Below are 27267 nucleotides of genomic sequence, written 5' to 3'. Positions count from 1 at the left end.
GGGGGGGGGGGGGTGTGGATGGAACATTAGACACAAAAGGGGGAGAAGGAGAAATAGTGTCAAGTGTACCTCTCTAGGAGTTTGGGGGATGCTATGGGTATATAAAAGGCCTAAACTGGGGGACTGTAGTATATATGTAGTAGAACATGTTGCTGTTTACAGTAACCATAAGCTAGGAGATTCTTGCAAAGCAAGGAAAATACTCTTGATAATATGGTAAACCTGAGGTAAAACACAGGAGTTGCAACCCAATTCTATAGTAACTCACCTAGAAGGGGTTACTTAGTCATCAAGGTTATCATCTTGGAATGCGAGTGTCCTGATAACAGAAGAACTGTGAATCTTAATTGTCATCTACAGATGAATCAGATATTTGCATAGAGACTGTGTTTATCCTAAAGCAAAAGCAGCAGAGATGACAAAAACCCTGTAGAACTGGACATGAACCGCCTAAGGCATTTTTTCACCCCTATTTTTTCCAGCTTAAAAAAAAATTGAATTAAGTTTCTAGTGAACTTCCCCAACTTTAGTGTGGTTCCCTCTCCCCCATTTCTGCTCTGCTCTCTCCCATACTCCTGCACTGCATACCACAGCCAGTCGTCACACTCACTACCCCTTCACAACCTGACAATCCTCCCTCCAAAGACCAGTGGTAGCTTGAAAAGAAATGCAAATATGTAGCCAGCCTCTGCCACATGAAATAAAACAGGCACAAAGTTATACAATTATAAATCTAGAAAAGAACTTCATCCATTTAAAACCAAAGAGAAAACAGAAACCCGAGTGACCAGGCTTATAGACTCTGAACCGTCCTATGCCCTCCAACAGCAAGTAAAGCTTAAAAGAATTCTCTCCTCAGATTCTGTTTAGAGCAATAATCAGAATTGGCTCATTTCATAGAGTCAGAGGAGTGTGAAACCTACATACATTACACAAAAAGGCATGATTTGTTTTAGCTGACATGACATGCAAGAAACTCATTAGCAAAAAATATGTCGTATGCACTTAAAATACATTTGAAGATAGTCACATGGTCACTGAATTAACTGTTGTCACATAATGCTTTGTTTTCTGTTTTACTTTGCGTACAGACTATCCATTTTAAATCTATGTTGTCTACCATGGCACATTTTAGTATTCTGCATCTTTGACAAGGCAAAATAAAGTTAAAGGTACAAGTGCAGCAGTACAGTTTTCCTTAAAGTAACCTGACAATGAGCCTCACCCCTAAGCTGCAGAAACACCTCTACTGGCAAAAGGATAGTTTATTCATTCTGACCCATTCAGTTCTTCTGTCGAGGCCACCAGCTGTGAAGATGAGACAACCCTAAGAAGATGTGTGAAAAGTTTGCAATATGCCTTAGGAAACACCTATAAGACGATCATGCTCTTTAAACCGAAAACTAATGCAAAAATTTGAATCTGTTCAAATAATAGCTTTTGCGTGTGATGATCAAGCACACATCTACCAAGATATTGATGCTCATTTGGTTTGAAGCACATAAACACACTTCACTGAATTAAAAAAAAAATAAAATCGCCAAAGTGCTGTGTCCAAACATCACCTGCATATGCTGGAAAACAGAGGTTAAAATTGGCCCCATGCGCTGGCACTGAGCCTTGTCTCTGCATTGTCTCACTCAACCACATTATTTGCAGCAAGGGTTAAAAACCAGGTTTCAGCCTTAACTTTTGAACTGTTGGCCTTTAGATGTTTTAACTTAAAAAAAATATAAAGAAGCATCACAAAGCTCAATTCTCCTACCTAACCTGAGGTCTTTCAGCAAAAAAGGGCCTCTGGCTGCAAGATCCCAAAGAACAAATACAACTATTGTGGTAGCTTACCTTCTTTCCCTGTGGTTCTCTCCAGACAACAGAGTCATTTCCAGATGTTCTCTGCTAAAGAAAAGTGTAGGGTTGTATCACAGGTGCTAAATTTAAAAAGACCCTCTACCCTCCTAATATTTTTCTACCTCCTCTGCTTTAGCCCCTTCTCCTCTTTCTCCCAGGGTGCAGAACAGGGATGTCGAAGATAGGGCTCATGGGCCAGATCTGGCCTAAAGAGCTCTAGCATCTGACTCACTGTGCTGCCTGCAAGTCTTGGACTGCGGTGCATGCTGGATCCTGTGTGTGGGGCCAGTCTGCAGGCTCAATCCAGGCCACAGACCAGCCCTACACCTTGCATCTGGCCCACAGGGCCTGATGAATTTGATACCTTTGTGCAGGAAGAAGTTTGTTCTCTGGTCTTGATTCTCATTACTCCAAACAGCTCTTTCTGGTCCAGGCATCTTTCCCCACAGAGGACATAAATTAAATCCTCTCTCGGTTTATCACATTTTCAAGCAGGCAGCCTCAGGTGCAAGAGCATCTCTTTGCCTCTCCAATAATTTGGAAGGTTTGCTCAGCAATATTCTGAACAGTCAGTGATGCCTAGAGATTGAAGCCTGAGAAACTACACATCCTTCCTTCCTGTGGAATAGTGCCACAGGAAAGCCAAATAGCTCCAGTTAATGTTTTTGTAAAGACATTTGCAGGGATGGGACACTTGGTATATGTAGGCTGAGACAGTAATGCCATCATCTGTATTTAAGCTGTGACTCTCCAGAGCTGTGTAATAAAGAAAATTCAGTTTAATTGAAGCCTTAGGTTACACAGAGCAAAGCTAGTAGATTAGTAGACCCAACAGCCCAGTGTTTGCCCATTTTAATCAGTGCAAATAGACTGGCCTCGCACAAGCAGCAAGATGTAGTTTTCACTTCACTATGTTAATTTCTTCGAACAATGATCAGATTCTACATAAATAGCGTATCTCCAAAGTTTAATATATACTAGTTTAGTTTACATTTACCTGGCAAAACATCCAAAATACTTCACAAATGAGATGTCCTTCCATGAAACTGGCTTACTTCTGAAAATTTCCAGCTTACAAAAGAAGAGAGTATGTATGTGTGGTAGTGAAAATTTTGCTCAAAGAAATATTTTCTCTTAAGACAAGTACCACAAATCTTCAGTGCTTCTGAACAGCAAAAAGGGCCTCTAGTTGCAAGATCACAGTGAACAAATACAACTCATTTCACCACACTTTTCTCAGTTTATTTACCTTGGAAGGAGAGAGAACTAAGTCAACCACAGTGAAATTTGAATTCCTGACTCCAAGAATCAAGGGTCTTCCCAAGTTCTTGTTTTAAAACAAGGCTGTCAACTGATGGCTCAAGGGCCACATGTGGCACCCCTGCAAGGGGTTAGCCTGCAGTTTGCGAGCTCCTGGTCCTATCATTGCTCTCCTGCTGCTGCTATTAGCATCTCTGGGCTCTCCTTCACTCCTCCTGCTTCCTGCCCCAGACCCTAGAAGCAGGGTGGCAAAGCCCACCAGGCTGATGGAACCCACAGATGGCTCAAGAGGACCTAGGGATCCCACACAGTGCAGTGCAGCAGTGGGGGAGTAGGAAGTGTGGGGGGACTGGGGGGAGGAGGGAGGCACATGGCCTAGCACAGAGCAGCAAATATTTATATCTTTGTAAGACATATTTATACCTTCGTACAGTATCATACAATCATTCTGGCCGTATCAAGTGGTTAATCATTTCACCTGTGAACTGAGAGTGCAAAGTGACAAGTATTTCTGTATCATTACTGACCTGCTATACTTTGACCTCATGATAAAAGGCCTATCTAGTGTCTGGCACCACCAAAGATCAGTGTGATAGAAAAGTTAAGATTTTTTTTCTAGCAGTACACTGTAAAAGTTTGTAGTAAGCTTGTTAATTGTTATCTGTCCCAGTTAATTGGAATCTGTGTCACCTGTGTCCAAGAGCTTTCTTGGCAGTAGATCCACAAGTCAGACATTTGCTCCTTGCAGACGCACTTTTTTCGGGGAATAGCTGCAAGATGCACGTCTTTACCCATGTCCTTCCAGCTTGGAGCATGGCATTTAGTCTATCATTACTGTCTCAATTTATGCTGTGCAGGACATCCCCTACCATGATGATGCATACTCAAATAAATGCTTACAACCGAGTAACATCATAATCTTCTACCAGTATAAAGTCAATCTAACTAGGTGACACAGATTCCAATTGATAAAATGATGATTCATAACCCAAGATAACCTACTTTATAGTCTATTACACAACTCAGGTGCTAGTAAATTTTAATTACATAGCCTGAAAAGCATAATGAAGCAAGAGGATGATGATAAAAAAGGAGACGGCCCAAATATATACATAATACTTGTATGGCTCGCTGTAAATGATATCACTGATACTTTGAGGAGGCTTTCTTAAAATATCATAAAGATGTAACATCTGCCCCCCACTAGATCATGAAAGAAGAGTAAATTACAGGCAGTCCTCAGATTTACAACACAATTGGTTTCTGAAACCATGACTTAAGTTAAAACATTGTAACTTGGAACCAATTTTCTCATAAGAAACAATGTTATAAATGGGGGATTGGCTCCTGAACCAAGGCCCAATACCCTATTTTCACCAAAAATACCCCAGAATTTTGTACTCGATCAATTATAAATTAGTAATATAACTACATTAATGTATTTATATTGTAAATAGCAATCATATTGATTTAGAAGGACTTTTTTGAGGTGACTTTGCTGGACTTTTTGAAAGGCTCTTGGTTGGACTTTTTGAAGGGTTCTTGGCTAGAGTTTTCTTAGGAGTCTTGGCTGCAGGTTTTTCTGGAGTCTTGTCTGCTTTCTTAAAGAAAGTGTCCAAGGAAGTTTGGACAGATGTTCTCCAGGGAGATGAGCAACGCAGTGAACTTGTTCGCTGGCATGGTGTTACAACGCTTGATCTGATGCAAAGTCAAAACTGACGTCAAAGTTGAAACGGTATTAATTTATAAACGTTGTAAGTGTGAAACATTGTAACTCGAAACGTTGTAAGTCGAGGACTGCCTGTAATATCTTTTGAATTAAAGTTACTGTGGCAGCAATTCAGCAGCATACCAGATTGAATCTATCCATGCCCTCATGGTGGCAGGTTAAAAGGATTAGGTATGACACACAAATGTATTTAGAAGAACTTCATTTTTTTTTAATCTATATCGTTCACTAACTGTAGAGAAGCGTATTTTTTCATTCTACATACTCATTTAAAGCCTCCTGTTGCCAATACATATAACACACAGAGCAGCATTTGGTAATGATCTAATTAATTCAGTGATTCTCAACCAGGACGTCTTGAGACTTATAAGATAAACCCAGGGATTTCAACTAGGAATCCAAAGTTTTAAAAACATTCCGCCTTGCTGTAGTCTGAGTTATTTGCAACAGAATTGCTGTATTATTTTTCTGTAGTCAAAATGAGTGACACATATAAGAGCTGACATTTTCTAAGGAAGACTTTGAGTCTAACAAGGGGTGCCTTAAAACTAAAACAGTTGAGAACCCCTGCTCTATTATAACCAATACCTTCTCTGAACAAGATTTCTTCCCACTTTGGAGCTGTTAGCTTTTCTATTTATCCCTTTAAAAGGAAAAGTTCTTCTCTAAATAATAAGTAATCAACTTGTCTTTTTTATGTTTGCTACATAGAGAGTCCTGCTTCTCAGATTAGGGTAAGAGCAATTGCAATATTTGGGGTCAGAAAGGAATTTTACCCCATTGGCACAGACTGAGATATTTGCCCTTCTCTGTAGTGGGCAGCATGGCCCTCTTCCTTGGATCTCCTAAGCATATTTTAACAACCTTTGCAGCAGCAGAAGGTTGGCCACTGTGGTCCTCCTACTTTACCTGTAGCAGGTTAGGATGTTATATCTTATGATTGTGTCAGGTTTGACCATGTAGTTTTGGTAACAGGTTAAACAATAAGGTGGTATGGAAAGGGATGATCCTGCCTCATGCAGTGGGCTGGAGTAGATGCCTAGTGAAGGTCCCTTCCAGCCCTACTTTTCTATGGTTCTATAATAAACTGATGACCAGCTTACTAGCTTGGTCTGCAAGAAAATAATCATGAAACCTTATTTATTCTACATAGCAAATGCAAAGTAATAACTTCTCCATTCCAAGAAATCATAATTCAAGGGACAAATTCTCTTCCTTCCATTCTTGTCAGTAAATCCCACTGTCCTAAACAAGACAAGACACAACGCAAGCAACTCTGGCTCTAAACCAGGCACAGATAATATAGTTTTAACATACAGAAGAGCATAGGACAGTCCAGGCTCCCACGTGACACAGATACAATATATTTCATAAAAATATTAACCCAGTTTAGGGGGATTTAGATTGAAGGATATAGAAAGCATTCTAAGAAGGGATTTGAATGAAGGGAAGGAAGGAGGATGTCTGATAAACAGGGAGACAGACTAAGTTCCTAGCATAGGAGACAGCATGGTAGAAGTCCTGAAATGTGACTGAATAGCATTAGATTTTGTTTAATCTCCTGGAATCAAAATATTTAAAATTCAAGAGATGAATCTTTTTCTTTCAAATAAATTAGGGGTTTTATCTGTGACAGCAGTCCTCAGAGTGAACCAACCAACAAAATTGGCCATCCCTCAACACTCGTTTACAATGCAGTGAAATCCGTTCACAGACCAAAGCTGAAGGGAATGAATGAAGTCCTCCCAGAGAACAAGTATACTGGAAAGAAGGAACTGAAAGTTAATCATCATTTAGATCCATTCACAAAGGCTGAGGGCCTCTCCATGCTCCTCTACAAACAAAAAAATGTTCTCTTCACCCAGACCAAGCCAGGCCTGTCCTTCCTATATTTTCTTAAGTAAGAATTGGATAGTTATAGACCAAAAGGAAAGCATATTATTAAAACAGAAAGGCACCTTGCATCATGATTTAACTATGATTTTTCAGAAGAACTTAGCAAAGCCTGTTCTTCATGAATTCAGTATGTTTGATCAGAGTTAGGATATCACGGAGTTATACTGAAAATTTCTGCCATTAGTTTTGTGTGTAAGACCCACACATAAGGCTAATATTGTCCATGTACATTATGATATAACACACAAAGCTTGTGTGGTGCCCACTTTACTTTTTATTTAATTAGCATTGGAGACAAATAATTTGCAAACTGAACCTGCTGGTATAGCAAGAAGGATACAGTTGTAAAATCATTCTTTTTTTTTTTTTAAATGTCCATTCAATACGTAGCACACTAACACAAGTAAATACAGCAATAAAGAAATTTTTGCAGAATTACTAAACCTCCAGCACTTACTGGGGTTTACCATATTTCGAAGTAGGGCAAAAAAAAATTCTGTCTTGATTACCCAGACACTGCATTAGGTGCCAATACCACAATGCATTAGGCATTAAATTAACACAAGCCTTTTTAAAAGATTAATATTTTTATAATAAACACTTTCCAATAGCAGCCACTTCTTTTCTATGCTCAGTTCAGTTGTAGGTTTTTTTCGCAAAACAGTTTGTCCAAAATTATTTATACGAGGATGGTGACTCATAGGCATTGCATAGCATAGAGCACCAGTCTTCAACCACACATGGTGCCAAACCTGGCCTATAAGCCAGGGGTTGAGGACACCCGATATTGAGGATTATGCCCTGCTGCATGAGCCAGCTACGATGGTTAACTTTACTGGCACAGCTTGGCCACTCCCATGGAAATTTCCTCAGCAGGAAACTGTGCCCAGGGAATTGTACTGTTTTTGTGGGGGGGTGACTTTATACAGAGAAACCACCTGACAAAAACAAATGGACCACTACAAAATTAGTGGCAGCAGTTCCCAGAGAAGTAGCTTGGGCAGGCACCGGATGCAAGATGGGGAAGAAGAGCATTTACCTTTTCACGCAGGGGCCAGGTGGTATGGCACCCCTAAATGAGATCTCATGGCACCCCAGGGTGCCAAAGCACCTCAGAAGAGAATCACTGTTTTATGGCATAACTGTATCCACAATGGAGGATGGATTCACTTTAATTATTTGGTATAGTTAAAAGCAGAACAAATTCTGTTTAGACAAATTCCAAGTTTCCTGGGACTATTGGAGGTGTGAACTGGGCACACCATTCCAGTTATTTTGCCCAACACTCTGTTTCTTTGGTCACTGCCAGAGAAACTGGAAAAATATTGAAGCAATTAGCCCACTGCTGTAGCTCAGTGGTTATACCCAAGCTAGAAGTTTAGAGGTAAGCTCAGGTACATCTATGCCATACTGTTGATATTAGTGTGAATGCCCTAAGGCTTGGTCAGGTATCTAGCTCTGATGATATCCTGCCTCTGATTGAAGGTTTTACGTACCCTAAAAAGGCTTATGATAATATATTCAAGTCCTGTTACTTGGCAGTGATAAACAAACTGGAAACAGAACTGTATTATTCTCAGGAAAATCCTTTCTGCATAGTCTTATGGTAGATGGTATAAGCAAGTACTGCTCCACTGATTTCAACTAAAGTTATGTCTACTTGGACCACAGTTCAGTTGTCCCCACTGTTTTTACATTCCAGTTATAACTACTGAAATACTCCTTGATTTCTTTTGTCAAGAACAACATATGTCATACCTTAAGTCTACCCATATGTCAGATTCGATGTTGATATCTGTATTCTTCATACAGAAAAAAATCATAGCCTGAAACTCTCAGACCCCTTTGGACAATTTAACCTTAAAAAAACCCTTACCTGCCACTGTAGCATATAAAAAACACATTGAATTACATAAGTATATGAGATCCTCTAAATCCAGTTCCCTTTTGAAGCACTGAGTAATTCTACTGACAAGACAACTGAATAGTTGTTTTCTGGCACCCTCTGCTGGAAGTACTTCAAACCTATTGGTATACTACTATGACTACTACATGCAAGGCATTAATATTAATCTAGAGCCTCTAGATTCTAGGCACTTTTTATTTGTACGTTTTGAAGCATCTTATTTTTTCTTTCATTTAAATAGCATTCGTGGACAGTAGTCTAACAGCTGATTCCTCCAGTTCAAGTTCAAAAGCAAGGCTTTTGCACAGCTACTGAAAAAAAGTTTGGGCACTTTATACTGTACATGCTAGAATTTAGGCATAATAGAACGTATAAAGATTCGGTGCACAGGGCTAACAGAACTTGTCTGGTGAACTCAACAACCGCATGAACCTTGAAAGTAAATCTTTCAAATTCTAATCATAATACAGTTTAATCTGGCACAGTGTTGTTAGCCAAATACATGCTAATTAAACCACTGCATGTATTTTGAATTCCTTGCGAATTCAAAATTATATTTCCTAAATCATCTCTCATTGACGAGTGACTACTTGACCCTAGTTATAATGATCAATACTTATTTTCACCTTCCTTCCGTCAACCATTGCCTTTTTTAAGCAAAGGGAACCTCATTCCTCTATACGTATGAAAAAGTTCTGAAAATATCACCGCCCCAGAAACCCCTAGGACAACTCTTCAGAGCAAATTTAACAAACTCTACTACCAGGTCATACATAGTGCGTTTCATTAAGCACATCTCAAAGTACTGTAAAAAAAGATTAGTATCACTATTCACTATTTTACAGACAGGAAGCCAAGGTATGGGGTCATCCAACAGGAAAGCAGCACAAGTTCAAATCATTGAACACACAGCCAGGAACAGACCACAAGTTCAAAGCCAGGAACAGACCACAAGTTCAAATCATTGGCTACTGCTCTACTAGGCCACATTTTCTATTTTTAGATTTGTTGTGGGGAAGGGGTTAGAAGGGGTGTGCTTATCTGAGGCAATTAGGTGAAGGGGGACACACAAGAAATTTAAGGGGTCTTGTGCATGAAGGCCATTTTGGAGTGAAAAGACAAAAAAAGGAACTCATATTCCACCAAGAGTACTCAAACCTGAATGTCAGATCATTTGGGTTTGTGTTTTATAAGTTGAAATATTTTCTCACCTTACAAGGTTCATCTCCCTTCTCTTCACCAGGCAGACTACTTGCATAGGAATCTTCATCCAGTATGTCAAATGGGCTGTCATCTTTTTCTGATCCATTAGACCTACCTACATCAACATCAGAATCACTGTCCTTCTCCCAGTCAATGAATTGTGGTTCACCTAACATAAAACAATGGTAAAAATTGAAGACATTTTTCTTAATTAATCCTATGTATGTTAATTAAAACTATGAATTCAGCTATAATGAACAGCAAGTATGCTGTTAAATGAATTATCTCCAATTTGTAGCATTCATATAGTGTTTCCCTTACTATTTCCATAACATACTATTTTAATACTATCGTTCATAAAGGCTTTACTCTAATAAACAATTCTGAAGCTAAGCATCAGGAAAATACTAACTTCTACAGAGATGACTAACAAATGACAAGCCAAGTACTTGCGTATGAAACGTCACTGGTTAACAACTGTTCCAGAGCTCAATATTATTGTCTCCAAAAGAAGCTATAATTTTTTAATAGTTTATCAAGTTAGTTTTAAAGAGCTCTCACTCACAAGCATACAAGTAAATCCAACAGTCTGAGAAATGTTAATATTGGCAACAGAGCAAAACCACTTTCAGAACTTTACTTGCTAGCAAGATAGATAACTAAAGAAAGAGAGAGGCACAGAAAAGTTTTTCCAAAACACAGACAGGTGGAGAGAGAAGGTAGCTCTCCTATCTACAATGACAGGATTATGAAGTGGAACAGAGAGACCTATCCCATGTTCAATTATGCCTCTAACTCATCTATTTACTCTTCCACTTTCCCCTGAAGAAGACAGATATTAAAAATACCTGCATACAAATGTTTAAAGTAGCCAGAGCATCCGAGTCAATAACTATTGCCTATCACTTATCGGATCCTTTAAAGTCAACAGGCCTCTGGAGCAGGCACAAAAGTTGTCCTACAACCCTCAAGGAAATACAACATTAGGGTCTTAGGTGGCAAGGTCTTGAGAGGAAAGAACTTGTTTGTGTGCGACACACATAACACACTTAGCAGCACAAAAGGAAGAGGAGTAGAGAAACTTTCTTTAAGACTGGGAGCATGGTTGCCTTTTTCTAAAATCTTAGAACAAATAAGGAGCAGGTGAAAGCTGGGAATGGTACACGTACACCTTTGTATACGTAGGAGAAATCAAACTAGTGTCAACAGCATTCTGTATAGACTTGTGTCTGGATCAATGGGAATCTGGGATCACATTCAATATTCTATTTGAACATTAAGAAATGCTGCTGTACAGCATTTTATCTAATGCATTAGACACTGTCCAGTATAAAAATATATATATTTTTAAAAGATAGGAATTTCAGCTGCAGTTATACATACTGCAGTCACACACACACACACACACACACACACACACACACACCTTGTACCTTGTTAAGATTTTAACAACTAAAGCATTACAGGGATTAAGGCTCTGTATGCTAAAATATTGGACTGGCTTTATGCACTTGTAAAAATGTTACTTCTAATTTTATTGAATTGTTTTTAAACAACAGTACATGTGTTTATACTAGCGAACTTAAATTATTTTATGTTTGATGGCTACTTTAGATTTTGAAGGATTTTGCATATTTGCCTAGCTGTGGGGAATGGCAGCTTCTATATTCTTGTGTTTAAAACAGTGAGAGAGAGAGAGAGAGGTGGGAAACCCTTTTCCTCCAATTTTCTACCCAGAAAAGAAGCATGGAGATGCTGTAAGAAGGCTGCTGCTTCTTTTCCCTCACTTCCCTCCAGCAGCTGAATGGAGGGAGGAGCAGAGTCCACCAGCAGCAGATCCAGGGGCGGGGTGTAGTGTTGCACTTGTACCTCACTTTGATTCCTACTCCATCCAAAGTTTAAAACTAACTGCCTGGCAGCACCATGGTCTTTCTATTCAGGTAATGCTGAGGGTGTCAAATGAGGTAATGACTCATAATTTACCTGATACCTGCTAATGCTTTTCATTCCACAAGTATTAATGACCCTCTCTCTTTTCTAACAGTCTTGATGTCCCACGACTCAAGCTACCTTTCATTCAGCAAGTTTCCCCATCTGTTACCTACTTCTCGTCTCTCTCTGCAGGCCTACTTCACAGGCCTGCAGATAGTTTTAGCTCTTTTCAAAATCCTAGATCTGCCTATGGAGTTCAGTTTTCAGTAGCAGCTACAGTTCCACATTTTGGCTGAGCAGCCAAGAGCCACTGACAATTTAACTGTGAAAGGTTTAAAACTATAGCTTTGCCTAAGCAGGAAAGAGAAGGTAAGCAAGCTGAAGGTCAGACTCTGTCCCTGGTATATCAAGCCATAAATAGGGAAATACCTTTTTTTTCCCCCTTCAATCTGCCCTCCCCCCCCCCCCCCCCCCCCCCCCCTAAAAAAGGTCCATGCCTTATTTGGGGCATGTAATATGTAGGAAAATGAGGTATTTCACCTCTAGATAGTTAAGTTGGATCACACAATACAAAACAAGAAGAACTGAGATTACAGAAGAACAGTAATGCATAGATTCACATTAGAAAACCAAAGAGTCCTTCAGGAAATGGCAATTCATCAACACTGAGAACTTTCAATGTAAATGTATATGTCAATCCTTAGATCCAAAATGGGGTGTCTTGTAGAGGCTTAACCACCACAACCCCACCCTTGCTCCAAATAGTTAACCTACTAATTTAAATCACTGCCTTGTGGTGCCAGAGACTCAGGCTCAAGTTCCAACTCTGAAGCAGGCAGGGCTAGTGTTTGATCTTGGGTTTCCTACACCCAGAGGATCATTCTAAACATCAGACTCCTGGCTACTTTAGGGTATATGGGTCAGTCTCTCTCTCATTTCTCCAACTCTGACAAATCTTAGTTTTGTTCTAAGAGAACTTTTTTTGAAATACCATTTCCCACCTATGTTTTAAATCAGTAGTGCTCTATCTCCAGCCTGCAGACCAGATAAGACCTACAAAGCCAAGCCATCTGGCCTGCAGGGATCAGGAAATTTGGTGGAATAGAAGCAGTGGCAATTAACACTGCTACTGCTCCTCCACTGCCAAATTTCTAAGTCCTGCAGGCCAGATGGCATGGACCTGTGGGCAGGGTATGACCGTTGGCATGATCTGGACTGGTGCCCAGTGCAATAGGTGGGACTAGGGCCCCACACGCCAGATCAGGCCTCAGCAAAGCCAGCTCTGCACACTAATCCCACACCACTCATTGGTTTTACAATGAAGAATGTATTTTACCAAATACTGAAGACTATATTACAAACTCAGGCACAGAAATACTTTCTCTCTTTATTTACAAATACTTTCACCTCTCTGCCCTCCTCCTGCCCCACCCCCACTCTACATGCTAAGTATAAGAAAAAAAACTTACAATTATAAAGTTAGATGTGGGAAAAAAACACTCTATGTAGAAATTCAAAGAATTAAATTGTACTTCTATGTAAATTGTACAAATTGATCACTGAAGAGCAACATAAATGCATAAAAAGAGACAATGTAGAGAATTGTGGGAACTGTTTGAAATACAATACACTGAAGTCTGGGCCCAATTCTTCTAACAAGCATAGGAAGTGCTAGAAGTAGGGACAGCTGCATCTAGCAGGGGATTTAGCTTCAGGAAAGCAGGCAGTGATATACTGGTGAAAAAACGGCTGCAAGTTTGGGTGCCAACACTCCCATTATTATTTTACTTCATGGACAAGGGAGTTGGTATACCATCTGAGAGATTGCTACACTTAATGTATTCAGTTTATTACTAATGATTTCCCCCATCTCAAAGTTTCTTTTTTATTCATGTTTCACTTATACCAGTTTCATTTAGGTCCCACTCCTGTTCCCAAATAAATCAATGGAATTTTTTACACCAGCTTTAAATGGTAGCAGTTAGATTTTTCACATTTTGTAATAACAACTTCAAGCAATTTTCCCCAAGTAAAGTCCAGCAAATTTCTTGCCACAAAGCATTTGCCGACATTTGAACTCACCTTCACTACTCTTGTCCTCTAACAATAAATTACGCCTGCTATAAGATCTCTCTCCTTTGAAGCCATCACTTTTTGGATTGTGCAAACTTGGCATTAATGTTTTATTCTCATCCTCTGACAGATCACTATCACTAGAGCTCCACACGATGTCTGCAGGCTCTCTCGAGTTCTTAGATATAGAGATTCCTACTAAAGAGAATGTTGATGTTACAATATTACAATCATCAAAACAGTTAGTTTCTTAACTTTAAATAAACTGCATTATTTTGAGCTGGGGCGGGGAGAGTTAATCAGTATCCACATATTAGAGACAAGTAACTGAGTATCAATGCTTAATGTTATTATAGCATCTACCACTTACACCAGGGGTGGGCAATTATTTGGGTCCAAGAGAGACACGGAGTTTTGATGAGCAGGCTGGGTCAGCACCCACCCCCCTCACTGTCCTGTGCAACAACTCACCAAAACTCCCTATGGGGTTCTGGGTAGGCAGGGAACAGTGCTCCGGAGCACGAGGGGCAGGTGAAACTGGGATTATGAGGCCAGGTGGCAGAGCTGTTCCCAATGTAGCTGCAGCTGGACAGGTGCCACTCTGGTCCCCTTGCCTCCAGCGGGAGCTGCCCAGATGAAGCCTCCCCCACCCAGCCACCCAGAGTGGTGAAGCAGGGGCAGGAGTGGGAGGAACCCACACTTAATTTAACAGTAAGAAATTAAGATACAGAATTGTAAGCTTTATACTGTCAAAACAAATTAGAGAAAGTTACCCATGAATGGCTTGGTCACTAGGAAAAGCTGTTTCTTTACAGATAATTGCTGAAGGTGTAATTTTTAAAGATTAATTACAGATGAGCGATGGCTATTCCGATGGCTTTTACCCATTATTATGGGCACAAATTGAAAAAAATAAAAAAGAGCTGGAGTTTGGTAACAAAGGGAATTTTAGTTCACAGCACTACTTGACCTAGCAAACCAAGATCCCCCATTTCCTTCCACTATTAAGCTCTCCAACATGAAAAATTTAACAACTGTTGGGCATCTCGGATGGGGGAGGACAGAATACATGGCCTTCCTTACCCAGAAGTGATTTTTTTGGAAACCCAGAAAGAGCATTATTTTGAATGCTAAGCAAAAAGGTAGATTTCCATTATTTCACATTTTTTTACTTGGGGGGAACCACTAGAAGCATCACAGGTTTTGAGGAATGTGAGGACACAAAAAGTTTAAGTAGCTGCCCTCCATTCTGATGGATGGGGTGCAGATGGATAAAACTGATGCACTAGAAGAGGGCCTGTAAAAATCATGGTGGCTTTCTCACTCCTGCAAGCAAGAGTGGAGGAAGTTTACAGCAATGGAAGCTTCTACTGCAATCAGCTTGTGCAACCGAATGAGAAAAAAGTTACCACACCAGAGGACAGATGCTGGCAAGGCTGGTATACATAGATGGGCAATGTTGACTAAAAGAGTTAAAAAATGCAACATTTAAGAGTAAACTCTACCATAAGAACATGGATCTTGTTAGACCTCACAAGGCAGGTAGTGCTGAGGCATGGCAGTAATTAAAGAGTAGATTTCCAAAGGCAGTGGTGATGTTAGTGGTTTCGTTGGTGATACTCTCCCACCAAGGTGTGTAAGACCTCCAACAAGGCGGTATGATGCATTACACTGCAGGAGTATCACCCTTTGAGATCCCAACCACTTGTCAGAGAATTAAAGATTTCAATTCATTTTATACAACAACAAGTTGTTACCCATGGACACATGGCCAAACTGCCACACAGGTAATTACCAGCAATATTTTAACTGAATTTTCACCTTTACTAGCCATTCTGAACTGCTAAGTAACTATTTTAATAGTATACAACACAATTAATAAATATGAAAAAACATAGCCCACCAAGTGTGTCTTCAGAAGAGGTAAGCAGTGACCCAAGATGCTTATTAATCCTTGACTTCTTTTCAGTACATTCTGTAGTCTGTATGATAAAATAATGTGCTGAATTAATTATTTTTCTTAATCATTCAACATAAAATACTGTGCTTATAGCTCAGTACTATTGTGTTTAGTCATTCACATCAGCATGCTAGCTCAATGATCATGAAATAACAAGGAAGATTACCAATTGTGAAGAAGTCCCCTTCACTCTCCCCCTGCCCACCCCCAAAGTGACTACTGAAAAACTGCTTAATTTTTTCCTTTGGGTTAGAAACTCTTCCTGCCTAAAGAAATGACATTTCATCTCACCTGGCAGAGGGAAGAAAAATGGGCATCTAAATTCAAATTATAAAAGATAGAAACAAGAAAATAGATGATGCTATCCTTATTCGTATTTAAAAAGGGACGGAAAGGAGCTTGCAGTTATCCTGTCATCAAATTTCACAAGCCATGCCAGGATGGGGTTGATTAGTATTTGGATAGGAAACTTCCAGTGAACAGCCATGTGATACAAGCCACAGAGTTGATACTACAGTTAGTAGCATTTTTATATCAATTAGACTTAAGTCAATTTCCAGGTACAGTGGCAGAGGTGAGGTCCAGATGCCAATCTGGATGAGACGTAAGCCTGAGGCGAGTCTCAAATGTATTTGAAATACAGAACAATCTCCTATTACGAAAAATTCATTTTCTCTACATAAAATTTCATCTAGTTTCAACTAGATATGATATTCTTTGTCTCTAGATGATGACTAAAAATGATAGTTAGAGGTTTACTTTTGGGAATTAGATCATGGGTAATATCTATGCATTAGAATAAAGCTTATAGCAGCAAGGGTTAATTGATTTCTAAAAGCCTGGTTCTCTTAGCCTCTTGGGAAGACAGGGTGTCTGCAGCTAACAGATATATAAAATTGAAAACATCTACATTTTATTTTCATAATAGAGATCGGCCTGGCTCCAGGGCTTGCAAAAAGCCTTAAGGTTTCCAGTTTTGGGGGAACAGACCAAATTAGAACACCAAGAAAGCCCCAAATTAGGATGTAGGCATGTGATAGGTTTATGAAAATGGGATTTTGGCTGACAACACAGGATGTGTGACAACCACAAGACCAACTGACGATGCCCAGGGATGAAGAGTCATCAGGAGAAGAAAGAATATAAAAGGAAGAGTTTTCAAAACAGCAGGGAGACAGTTGGCATCAGCCCCAACCTCCAAGGTTGCTGACATTGGATGCTCAAGCAAAGAACCTCAAGGTGGAAATGTACCAACTGGACAGATTGCTCGCCTTGTGCATATTCTGGGCACTGGGAAATTTGGGTAATGCATGTTGTACTTGCTTTGCCTGCATTGCTTGTATTTCCTATCACTGTGTATCAATACATTTGCCTATTATCGAGTGGAAATGTTGTGGTCAGTCTGAGGGCTGGGTCCCCCCCAAACAAGACATTTGGGTCCTAAATCCAGAGCCAACACTAGAGTGTTACTGTATACTTTTAAACATCTACTGTATTGCATCCCAAAATCTTTATACTACTCATATTTTCTCTAAATATAAACTTAGAGCTACTCTGGGATTTTTCCAGACCATAGGTGTTATACATCAAAAATGAAAAACAATACCATCACATGCACAGAGAATATTATATAGGCAGTCCTCAACTTACGGCGTTTTGACTTACGGTGATTCGTACTTGTAGCACTCCACTATTTACACCCATGTTATTACTTACAGTGACGGATCCTCACACTTACGGCACTACAGGGAAATTTACAATGAGAAAAAGAGGGCAGCAAAACAAACATCCCTGGATCACTTTCTCAAAAAGCCATCAAGTGGCCCTAAGTCTCCCCAAAAATTTCCCCAAAGAAGCCCTTCTGAATTCCATGACCCTGATAAAGATGTTCCTTCACCTTCTGATTAAAGACAATTTTATGCGATTAGTTACTGTATTGCTCTGTTTAATCGATTTATATACAGTACACTTTAGAAAGCTTTGTACTGTGTGTATCATTTATAGTTGATTAAATAGTTTATTTAAATATGGTGTTTATGGTCATTTCTGTAAAAAGTTGGGCATCAGACCCTTGGTTGGGAACGTAACCCCCTATTATAACATTGTTTCTATGGGAAAATCAGATTCGACTTGCATTGTTTCGACTTACAGCATCTTTTCCAAGAACATAACTTGCCGTAAGTGCGAGGACAGCCTGTACAAACAATTCACAAACAGCTGCATTTTTCCATACTTACCCACCTTGTCATTTCAACAATATGCTTTTCACTTAACTCTTAGAAATTTTAAAATCAAACATGCTTTTTCTTATTTTTGAGAATACAAGAAAATATGACGAGATAATGGCTTAAACATTCCATCTGACAGACATTTTGAAAGAGGAGTTACAAAGCTCTTGAAAGCCCAGTGATCTGTTACAGGTTTGTTATAAACAGAAGTCTTGTTATTTTTGGATTGTCCATAAAAGCTAAATTGGATGGAAAGCCCCATGACCATCAATTTGCACCTCCGACTTGCACCATAAGCAGACCAGGACCTTACCTGCAGCACGGAAGTGCTCTGAAATCCATCACCACATCTGAGCCAAGCACTGGAAATGGAAGAAGTAGCCACTTTTGCCCTGACACTTGCTTTTCTAAACTCCAGAGGTGTCTCATCTGGGAAGGAGGCTTGTTCAGTAGTCCAAGCTCGCTTCCTCTGTCAAGAAAATCATAAACCTATTAAAATATTGTGAATACATATTGTTATGTTAAGTGCTGTTAAGTCCAAATCATGCATATGGCTATTGTGATTTCAATACTTAAAAAAATCAAAATTTCTGCTATTTGGACAAACTACCAAAATAAATTCTATATTACGCAGGAGCACAATCAGTGTGGGGCAAACCTTTTGGCAGTTTGCCTCAAATTAGCCTGCATCCTCCTGGAGTGCCACCCCAATACCTTTCCCTTACCCGATCTGCTGCTTAGCTTTCTGTTACCTGACCTGGGTTCCCTGACCAGGCTGCTGCTCTGCTTTCTGCTTCCTATCCTGCAGTCCCTGCCTGATCTGATGCTCTGCTTTCTGCCAATATGCTGCATGCTATACACGAGACTATCTGTGCCACCTGCACCATAGGTTGGCCACTCCCAGACTAAACAGCCATATGGTACAGTCCAACAATTTACCCTGGGGTAAAACGGCATGGTTTTACCATATATCACCTTCCAAAGGTAAGCTGAGGATAAACTGTGGCAATTTAGCTTGAAATAACTCAGCCCCGAGGCCTAAGCTACTACATTTTTAGCTTCTCCTTAGCATGAGGAAGAAGTATGCATGACATTGCTTACCACAGAGAAGCTGACATAAACTAAAGCCCAACCCCACTGCCCCTTCGTAACTGCTTTTTTGTCCATACTCTATAGGAATCCCTTCCTACATTTAAAAAAAAAGTACTAATCTACATAAAGCATTTTTCATTTTGTGCCACCAGTGAGATATGGACCAAACTGTTCATTATAATGGTTTGATAGAAATTTGTTTATAGTTATGTGGATTTGTACATTAGTATATGAAGGTATTATGCCAATAAGTGTTCAATGTTAGATGTGAAACAAACAGTACTAACACTTGAGAACTTTAATGCAAGGAACAGATTCTGTGACACATGAAGCGAATTTTAAAATGTCACACAAGTTATAGATGGTTAATTGGTGGCATGAACTTCCCACCTTGCTCTCCTACCTCCAGGTTGCATTACAACTAAATTTTTTGGCTTCCGTTAAGTTCGTTACAATGTCTTTTTTTATGCTTACTTTTAAGCAATTTACATTCCTCTGGACTTTTAAAAGTTATACATATGCTCTTCTAATTGGCACAAGCATTTTCAAGGAGGTTTGCTGATTCCAGGGATTCTACTGTACACTCAATTAAAATCAGAATTAATTCTTCATGTCACATTTATAGAAAAAGTTTCCAATTTTATAGTACATTGCTGTATCAGAAAGCTCATTTGCAGCTTCAGTATGTTTTGCCTTTATTCATGTATAGTTATCCACCCTACCCTTATCGTGCCTATAAACCTGGTATTAGAGCAGGGGTCAGCAACCTAAGGCCAATCCAGCCAACAGAGCCACTGGATCTGGTCCAGAGCTGGGGGGCCTTGGTGGCATGTGGCAGCAGGGGGGCTTCACTTGTACCGCAGCAGGTGGGAAAAGCAAAGGTGGTGGTAGCAGCCACATCTAAGTGCTGGCCTGCCTCGGACCTGAGCTGGGTCATTTTGACCTGCTGCCCAAAAATGTTGCCAAGCACTTTCCCAAATCACACCATGAACAATAAACATGATTTTCTCTGCCTTACAACTAGCTGCATGTAGTGCCTCCACCACCTGAATGTGTTCTGGTATAGCAGAGTTCAAAGCACTTAGATGTTGTATTAAGCAGACTGACTACTATTTTAAATCAAAGGATTCAAATGATCACATCAAGATGACTTAAATAATTAATTTAGCAGCTCTCCCAGCAGTTAGAGTGCTCCTCATCCTCCACCTGCAAAGCTCTCACATAAGAAATCTCACCGGGCGTGCCTACACGTGCATTAAGGCACTTTTCCCAATGCACATTAAATTTAGGACCACCAATGTGAGGTACTAAACAAATGTGCATTAGACTGCTTTAATGCACAGTAATGAATGCACATTTTTAGTGACGCTTAAAGCACAGTATCCTATTTTATTGTGCATTAGCATAATCGCGCTAGTTTTTACATGACGCTTCAATGCACAGTAAAATAGGCTACTGCACATCAAAGTGCATGTGTAGACGTGCCCTCAGTGACCCATTCTCCTGTTCAATATCCAATACTGAGTCATCAGAAGATGCACAGCATCTAAACCTATAATACTACTTGTGTAAGCAAGGGTAACATCAACAAGCTATTATTCTGGGTCCTCCTCCAATTAATTTATTGGAAAACCTTTTAATTTACTTCCATCATAAAAAGAAATAGCCATTTTGTCACCATCATCTTGCAAGAGAAGGATCAAAAGGGGGAAAAAAAGTCTTCCAAATGTTTGTCATAGACCTATGAAAGATACTGTATAAAATCTGCATTTCTGGGGGATTTTGAATGGTTACTCTAGGTAACGTCTCAAACAAAATTGAGAGCATGGCTTCTTTCAGGCGGAGTTTTAAAGCTTGCAATTAATCTGTTGTAATTGTTTCTATGTGCTCATGCCTATCCCTCAGCAGGTCAAATTAGGTAATGATTTACCTGTAAAAGAAATGGGTAGTAAATCATGGCAACCTCGCTTCTGTTTATGGAAGAATAGAAAAGAGACATGAAATAGATTTAGTAGGACTATGGGAAAGCCTGACTTTTTAAAGCAGTATAATTCTTTCATCTGCTCATTCTCCACTATAAATAGTTTTAAACCAATATAAGAAAGATGCAACTTTGTGTCTTGACACACCAACTAAACTAATTTTTCTCACTTTTGGATGTTAATGAACCCTTAAGTCAGGGGTGGGCAATTATTTGGGTTGAAAGGCCACTTAAGGAGTTTGGGTCAGCTGTTATGAGCCAGGGAAGGGGTGATGCTGACCCAGCCTGGCACAGCAGAGAGGGGGACGGGGGGGAGCCCCTGTCCACTGCCACTGCTGGCACTGGCCCTGCTGCCCAGGCACCCCAGCCCATCTGCCCTGCATGCACTCCTGGGGGTGCAGGACAGATTGGGCTGGCAGGGTCTCCATGGAGACCACAATGGAACTCCTACACGCAGGGCACACTGGGCTGGGCAGATGGGACGGGGCTGGGGGTGAGCAGGGCCAGGATCGCAGGGCAGTGATAGCACGGGGTCAGGACCAGAATCGCGGGGTGATGGCAGCGCAGGGCCAGGGCCCAGTGCAGACCCGTGATCCATTCCCTGCACATCCCTGCGATGGGCAGGGACATGACGGGAACAGATCACAGTTCTGGCCAGGACCCCGGGCCCATACTGTCAACGTCCCATGATTGCAGCCTCAGCCCTGACTGCCCATCCTGTTCCCAGCTGCCGCTACTTACTCACGTGCAGTCCCATTCCATCTGTTCCGCCACGCGTGTCCACACCACAGGGGTCCTGGGCTGGTCCCCAATAGAGACTCCACCCACCTGCTCACTCCATCCAGAGCCCCTGGCAGTGGGTGCAGGGTAGAAGGGCCGGGGTGCCTGGGCAACAGTGCCAGGTCTGGCGGCAGCGGTGAAGCCACTAGAAATGGCAGCCTGGTAGGATGCAGGGACTTGCTGGGAAGCCAAGTCTGGCTGCCATGCCACTCCTGCCCCACCACGTGCCTAGGGGCAGCAGGACCAGTCACACGCGACACAGCTGAGGGACCTACTGTAGGCCACATAAAATCCCTTGGCAGGTTGGATCTTTGCCCAGCCTTGCCCTAAGTATTGTGCCTCAAGTGTCATGTTGCATGCTAGTTATGTTAAAAGTGAAAATCTGAGCCCAAACTTGTAATGGTGTTCACCAGAGCCAGGCAAGTTAAAATCCTGGCAGCTCCCAAAGGTGCAGCTAGAGTGTCTGCTATGGCATAACAATAAACTAATGCTAGAGTGCACCGATACATTGGTCCGAAATCAGATTGGGACTGATATAAAGAAAATTGAGTGCACTGGAAATCGGCCCAATGAGGTCAATAAATGCTTATGCATGCACGCAGCCACAGCGCAGTACTCAGGCAGTGAAGAGCATAGCCCAGCAGTGTGGAGAACTGCGTGCAGCTGGGAAGTTCGTTGTGGTAGAAGGGGAGGGAAGGGGTGTGGAAGGGGGGCAAATCAATGCCCCCTGTGGCAAGGGAGGGGGCAGGGGCAGGGGCAGGCCATGCCCACCCGGAGTGGGCCAGGGCACAGGACAGAGCTGCGGCTCATGGGGAGGGGGCAGCTCCCGCCGCTGCTTCCACCCCAGTAGGGCATGGGGTGCCCTTCCATACATCTTATGGAAGCAGGTGCATGTAGAGTAGTCCCACCTGGTGGCAGCGTGGAAGAAAACTTAACGCAGGCAGGGACACCGCCTCCTGCCACAGCGACTTCCCAGTCCAACCTTGCAGGCCTCTAGAGGTGCATGCAGGGCTGGACCAAGAAGTGGCTGTGGCAGGAGGCGGTGTCCCTGCCTGCATTAAGTTTTCTTCCATGCTGCCACTGCCGCCAGGTGGGACTATCCCACATGCACCTGTTTCCATAAGATGTATGCAGGGTCAGACTGGAAGACAGCTGCAGCAGGAGGGAACGCTCTTGCCTGCATTCAGTTTATCCAAGGACTTCCAAAATTTCAGCTGCAGTCTCAAGAAGCTCAGCTGGCGCTCAGTTCCCCAGAAGGAAAAACGCAGGGTGCTATAACTTCGTGCCTATTCCACAGCCCACAGGCAACTCACAGCAACTGGGCACTGTATAACAACCATGTGAACATTCTCTTGATCATTTGGAGGGATTAGAAACCAATTAATTATTGAATAAAACTGACTGTGGCTTTTCCCATTATTCTAAATAGTAACACTTTAGATTGATTTCTTAAATGTCTGTATCTAGGTTCTACCCCAGAGCAGGTTTCCTAAGACCTTCTACTTCTGTGGCAGGGATTCAGTCAGATGGCCCATGGGACTAGAAAGTTTTAGGGAATGTTTCCTCCCTACCCCCCATCAGTCTGATTCATATATTAAAGCAGTAAAAACAAAGTATAAAAATGATGTTTTAAAAATTCCATTCCTCATCATTACCCTCCACCAAAAAATATTTTTAACAAAACTAATCCTTAGTAGAACACATTGTTCCAAGAAAAATTACAGTGGCGACAGTGAATTCTTTTATTTTTTTCAATCACAAGATCAATTTTATTGCAATTATTTTTCAGTCTGAAATGAAAACTGGACACATCAATAACATCTTGCGTAAGTCACAAATGTTATGTATGAAGTGCCTGGAAACAGAACATCTGGTATTAAAAATCACTAAATCCGGCACAAGGGAGCTAAATTACATAGACTTAGTGTTCCTCAAAAAATCAAATTGTATTACAGCTCAAAAAATCATGTTAAAAAAAAAAAATCAGTACATGATATAGAACTTCTGAAGACAAAAGCTGGCCAGTGAATTACACAAAAATAAGTGGGGTGTTTATATTTGATGGCTTACTTCAGCAGAAAAATTTCTGTTGCCTTCCATCCAGCAAAGTAATAGATTTTTGTCTCAGGACTTTTCTTCCACTGAAATCAAAGGTAGTACTGCCATTGATTTTACTGGAATCATAAAAATGTAAATCCACTCAGAACCTAATCCTGCAGCCACTAAACTGGGTTCATTTCTAATCAAGTAAGGTAGTCAGTCAACAGAATTAAAATATCCAGAATGTAATGAATATGTTTCAGATATGTCAAAAATTCATCAGGGTAAAGCACAGAGAAAATTATTTTACAGCCTTAAATAAGGAATTCCCCGGCTGCCACTGTCAAAAACTACTGGCTAATTTTGAAGAACAGTGCTCATGCCAAATCCTCCCATCAAAAGTGTGGCTATAAACCCCCCAAAATGGTGGCCAGCCCTGCGATCTACCTGTGAAATTGGCTGCCTGCCTCCTTGATTTGAGTAGGTCCCAAGACATCACTGAGTGAAACAGATTAGCTCTGCCATGATGTGGTGTGGCAAAGTTGTTCCACTACTTTGGGCGAAACACATCACTCCCTGTCCCACCCATTGATGGTGTGGGACAAAGGATGATGTGATCTGCAGAGGCAGCTTTGAGTAAGTAAGGAAAATGGGGCTTTCCCTGCTTACACAAACCTGCACATGGAGAGGCCAGGACTCAGTCCTGGGATCTCTGGGGACAGGTCCAGGTGAGCAGGGGAAGTGGGGCTTTCCCCACTCACCCAGACTGAGTCCCACAACGTCTCTGATGTATCCCCGTTTTTAGTATCTCTCTCTTATGTAGCACTGATGTTTGCAAAGGATTAAAATCTCGGCCTTTTGTGGGCTAAGATCAAACGTAGTCGCTGCACAGGTCTGACAGCTCAGCCAAAAATGCAATTAAAATGGCACCATGTAGTGGAGGGTGCACCCCTGTCAGCTTATGGACAGGACTCCTATGAGAGCCTCATAGTTAGCTTCCCATGGGAGGACCTTATGCTGACATTATGGAAATGGAAGACTCCTTCCTAGCTTGCTCCTACAGCCATACAGCCGAGAGCAAGCAAAACGTGGGAGCATCCAAACCCCAAGCGGCTTGGGCCTGCATGTAGGATGACATGTAAGTAACTGGAAGTATATGAAGCCCCAACCTGGGGTGGAGGATACTTGCCGGTAGCAGAGCCACATATGGTTTTTAATTATTGAAACTAATGAACTCTGCCATTTATAAACTAAACTCTTCAAAAGAATACCATCTCAACCTTGTTTTCCATTTGTCGTACTCAAGCACTGATCCTGCAAACACTTACTCATGCACACAGTCCCAGTGAAATTGATGGGCTACCTGCAAGGACAAGTCATGCAACCAATGCTATGAAGAGATTTGGTACTTTTACCCTGATTTGTCAATGTACGATGTGGGAACGCACAACTGCTCCCCTACAGAGAGAGCGCTACCAAAAATAGCAGGGCTCCCTATTTTGGTGATGTGTCTACATATCACAATACAGCACTGAAGCCTAAAATTGTAGAAACCTCAATTTTATAAACCTCAGTAGAGTGACCATGCTGTCAACATGTCTCAAAAGTATATCACTGAGCCATTGGAAATGCAAAGTAGCAGGAGAAATGTAAACTCAACTCACCACAAACAGAGTTGAGATCATTATCAGATGACAGACTTACATTAATCTTTTTTCAGTTTGCAACAGTTCCAATTTTGTATGTGGGATTTCTAGCTCAGTTTTTATACTTACTAGAGATTTAGCCTAAGCTTTAATTAAAACTGTCTTTTCTCTTCACCTGCAATCTATAAGGAGGCTTATTATACTAAAAAAAGTACCAAATTTGTAGCTGCTAAATGTTTACAGAGGGGTAAGTTCTAATATAATAAAAGCCGTGGTCTGTCTGTCTGTCTGTCTGCCCATAACGCTCCGGGCCAAATGTGTATGCACTGCCGAGAGGGCGGGCGCCGACTGGCTGAGCGGCCCAGGCTGCATGGGCCTAAGTTTGAACTGCTGCTGGGGACGTTTGGCAGTGGGGAACACACCCCGGCCACCTAAGCAGCAGGGCTGCCCCCCAGAACAGTTGACAGGCGGGGAGGAGAGGGGACAGGAGGGGAGGCAGGCGGACAAGGGCCAGGCAGACGTGCAACAGCAGGGAGGGGGATGGAGTGGGACCAGAAAGAAGGGGGAGGGGGCAGGGGCCATAGGCAGAGGATGGAAAAAATAATTTGGAGAGCTTAAACATGCGCAGCCCACACCAGTAGGAAAGTCTGCAGGACAGAGGTGAGAGTGCAGCTGGGAGCAGGCAGGGATCAGGAGGGAGCGGAGCAAAGCAGAGCTGGGATCAAGGCCCACTGCACCCATGTGGCCGCCCCTTCTCCCGCACACAGGGCCATTGCCCAGCACTGAAGGCCCCTGCAAAACCACAGATCCCCAGCCCCGCACCAGCCCTGGATGTTTCCCACACCACCCGGAGGGGGCTGGAGCCAGGGGCCAGAGCAGGGCCAGCCTCAGCTGCACTGGAAGGGACAGAGCGCGGGGACCCCTGCCCTGCCCCAGGTCGTCCCCAGGAAGAGCCCAGTGCTCTTCCAGAGGTGCGGTGCCAGGAGGCCGGGGGGGAGGGCGGGGCGGTGCACAGGGCAAGGGAGGCTGCAGCTGGGGCTGGGCTTTGCCTGCTCCTTGACTGCATGCACTGCTCCCACCTTTGACAGAGGTACGGCACCATGTGCCTCACTGGGTGAGCCAGGCAGCGAGGCACATGGAGCCACACCACTGTCAAGCAGTAACAGCGAGGCATGAAGGCGGGGACAGGCAGACCCCAGCACACTGCTGCAGTTGCCCTTGCCCCCTGCACAGATTGGGAGCCATGTGCCCCCCCTCACCCTTGGCTCCTCGGTGCCACGCCTTTGGCGGAGCCACCGGGCTACGCCAGGCTCTTCCTGGGGATGACCTGGGACAGGGTAGGCATGCAGGTCCTAGGGGCTCTGGCCCAGCAGTGCAGCTCCAGCCCTGGCTCTGGGCCCCCACAGGTGGCACAGGGAGGCAGCCTGGGCCACTGTGGCGCTGGGGTGCAGCAGTTTCGCAGGAGTCACCAGCAGCAGACAAAGACCCCGGGCATGGGGGAAGGGGTGGCAGCACAGGCCCCAGGCCCAGCTCTGCTTCGGTCCCAGTCCCCTTCCCCCTGCAGACTTTCCTGCCGGGCACTTTCCTTCCGCCACAAACTTTCCTGAATGCTCAGCCGCCCCCAAATTCTTTTTCTCCATCCACGTGTGCGTGCATGCGTGTCTGTTCATGGCAGGGGGGAGAGCGTGTT

At 42.3% G+C, this 27267-nt stretch overlaps 1 protein-coding gene across 8 annotated transcripts in view; it reads right to left on the bottom strand.

The window, feature by feature from the left end:
- Positions 1–27267, bottom strand: part of SPIDR (scaffold protein involved in DNA repair) — a 357525-nt gene that overhangs the window by 324981 nt on the left and 5277 nt on the right. For 6 of the 8 annotated variants that reach the window (XR_003093435.1, XR_003093436.1, XR_003093437.1 and 3 more), the window contains exons 2-5: positions 18352–18507; positions 15754–15832; positions 13860–14048; positions 9854–10014 (exon numbers count right to left, since the gene is read on the bottom strand). Coding sequence is in view for 1 of the 8 variants with exons in the window: in XM_014518777.2 (XP_014374263.1) it covers positions 1846–1899; positions 9854–10014; positions 13860–14048; positions 15754–15832; positions 18352–18507 (639 nt within the window). In the remaining 7 variants the exon portion in view is untranslated. Of the gene's footprint in view, positions 1–1845; positions 1900–9853; positions 10015–13859; positions 14049–15753; positions 15833–18351; positions 18508–27267 lie in introns of all 8 variants that reach the window. The other 2 variants (XM_014518777.2, XR_003093438.1) reach the window with 2 other exon arrangements.

This window comes from Alligator sinensis, unplaced genomic scaffold, assembly GCF_000455745.1.
Source record: "Alligator sinensis unplaced genomic scaffold, ASM45574v1 scaffold615_1, whole genome shotgun sequence".
Classification (NCBI taxonomy): Eukaryota; Metazoa; Chordata; order Crocodylia; family Alligatoridae; genus Alligator; species Alligator sinensis.
This window is presented reverse-complemented; position numbering and strand designations above follow the sequence as displayed.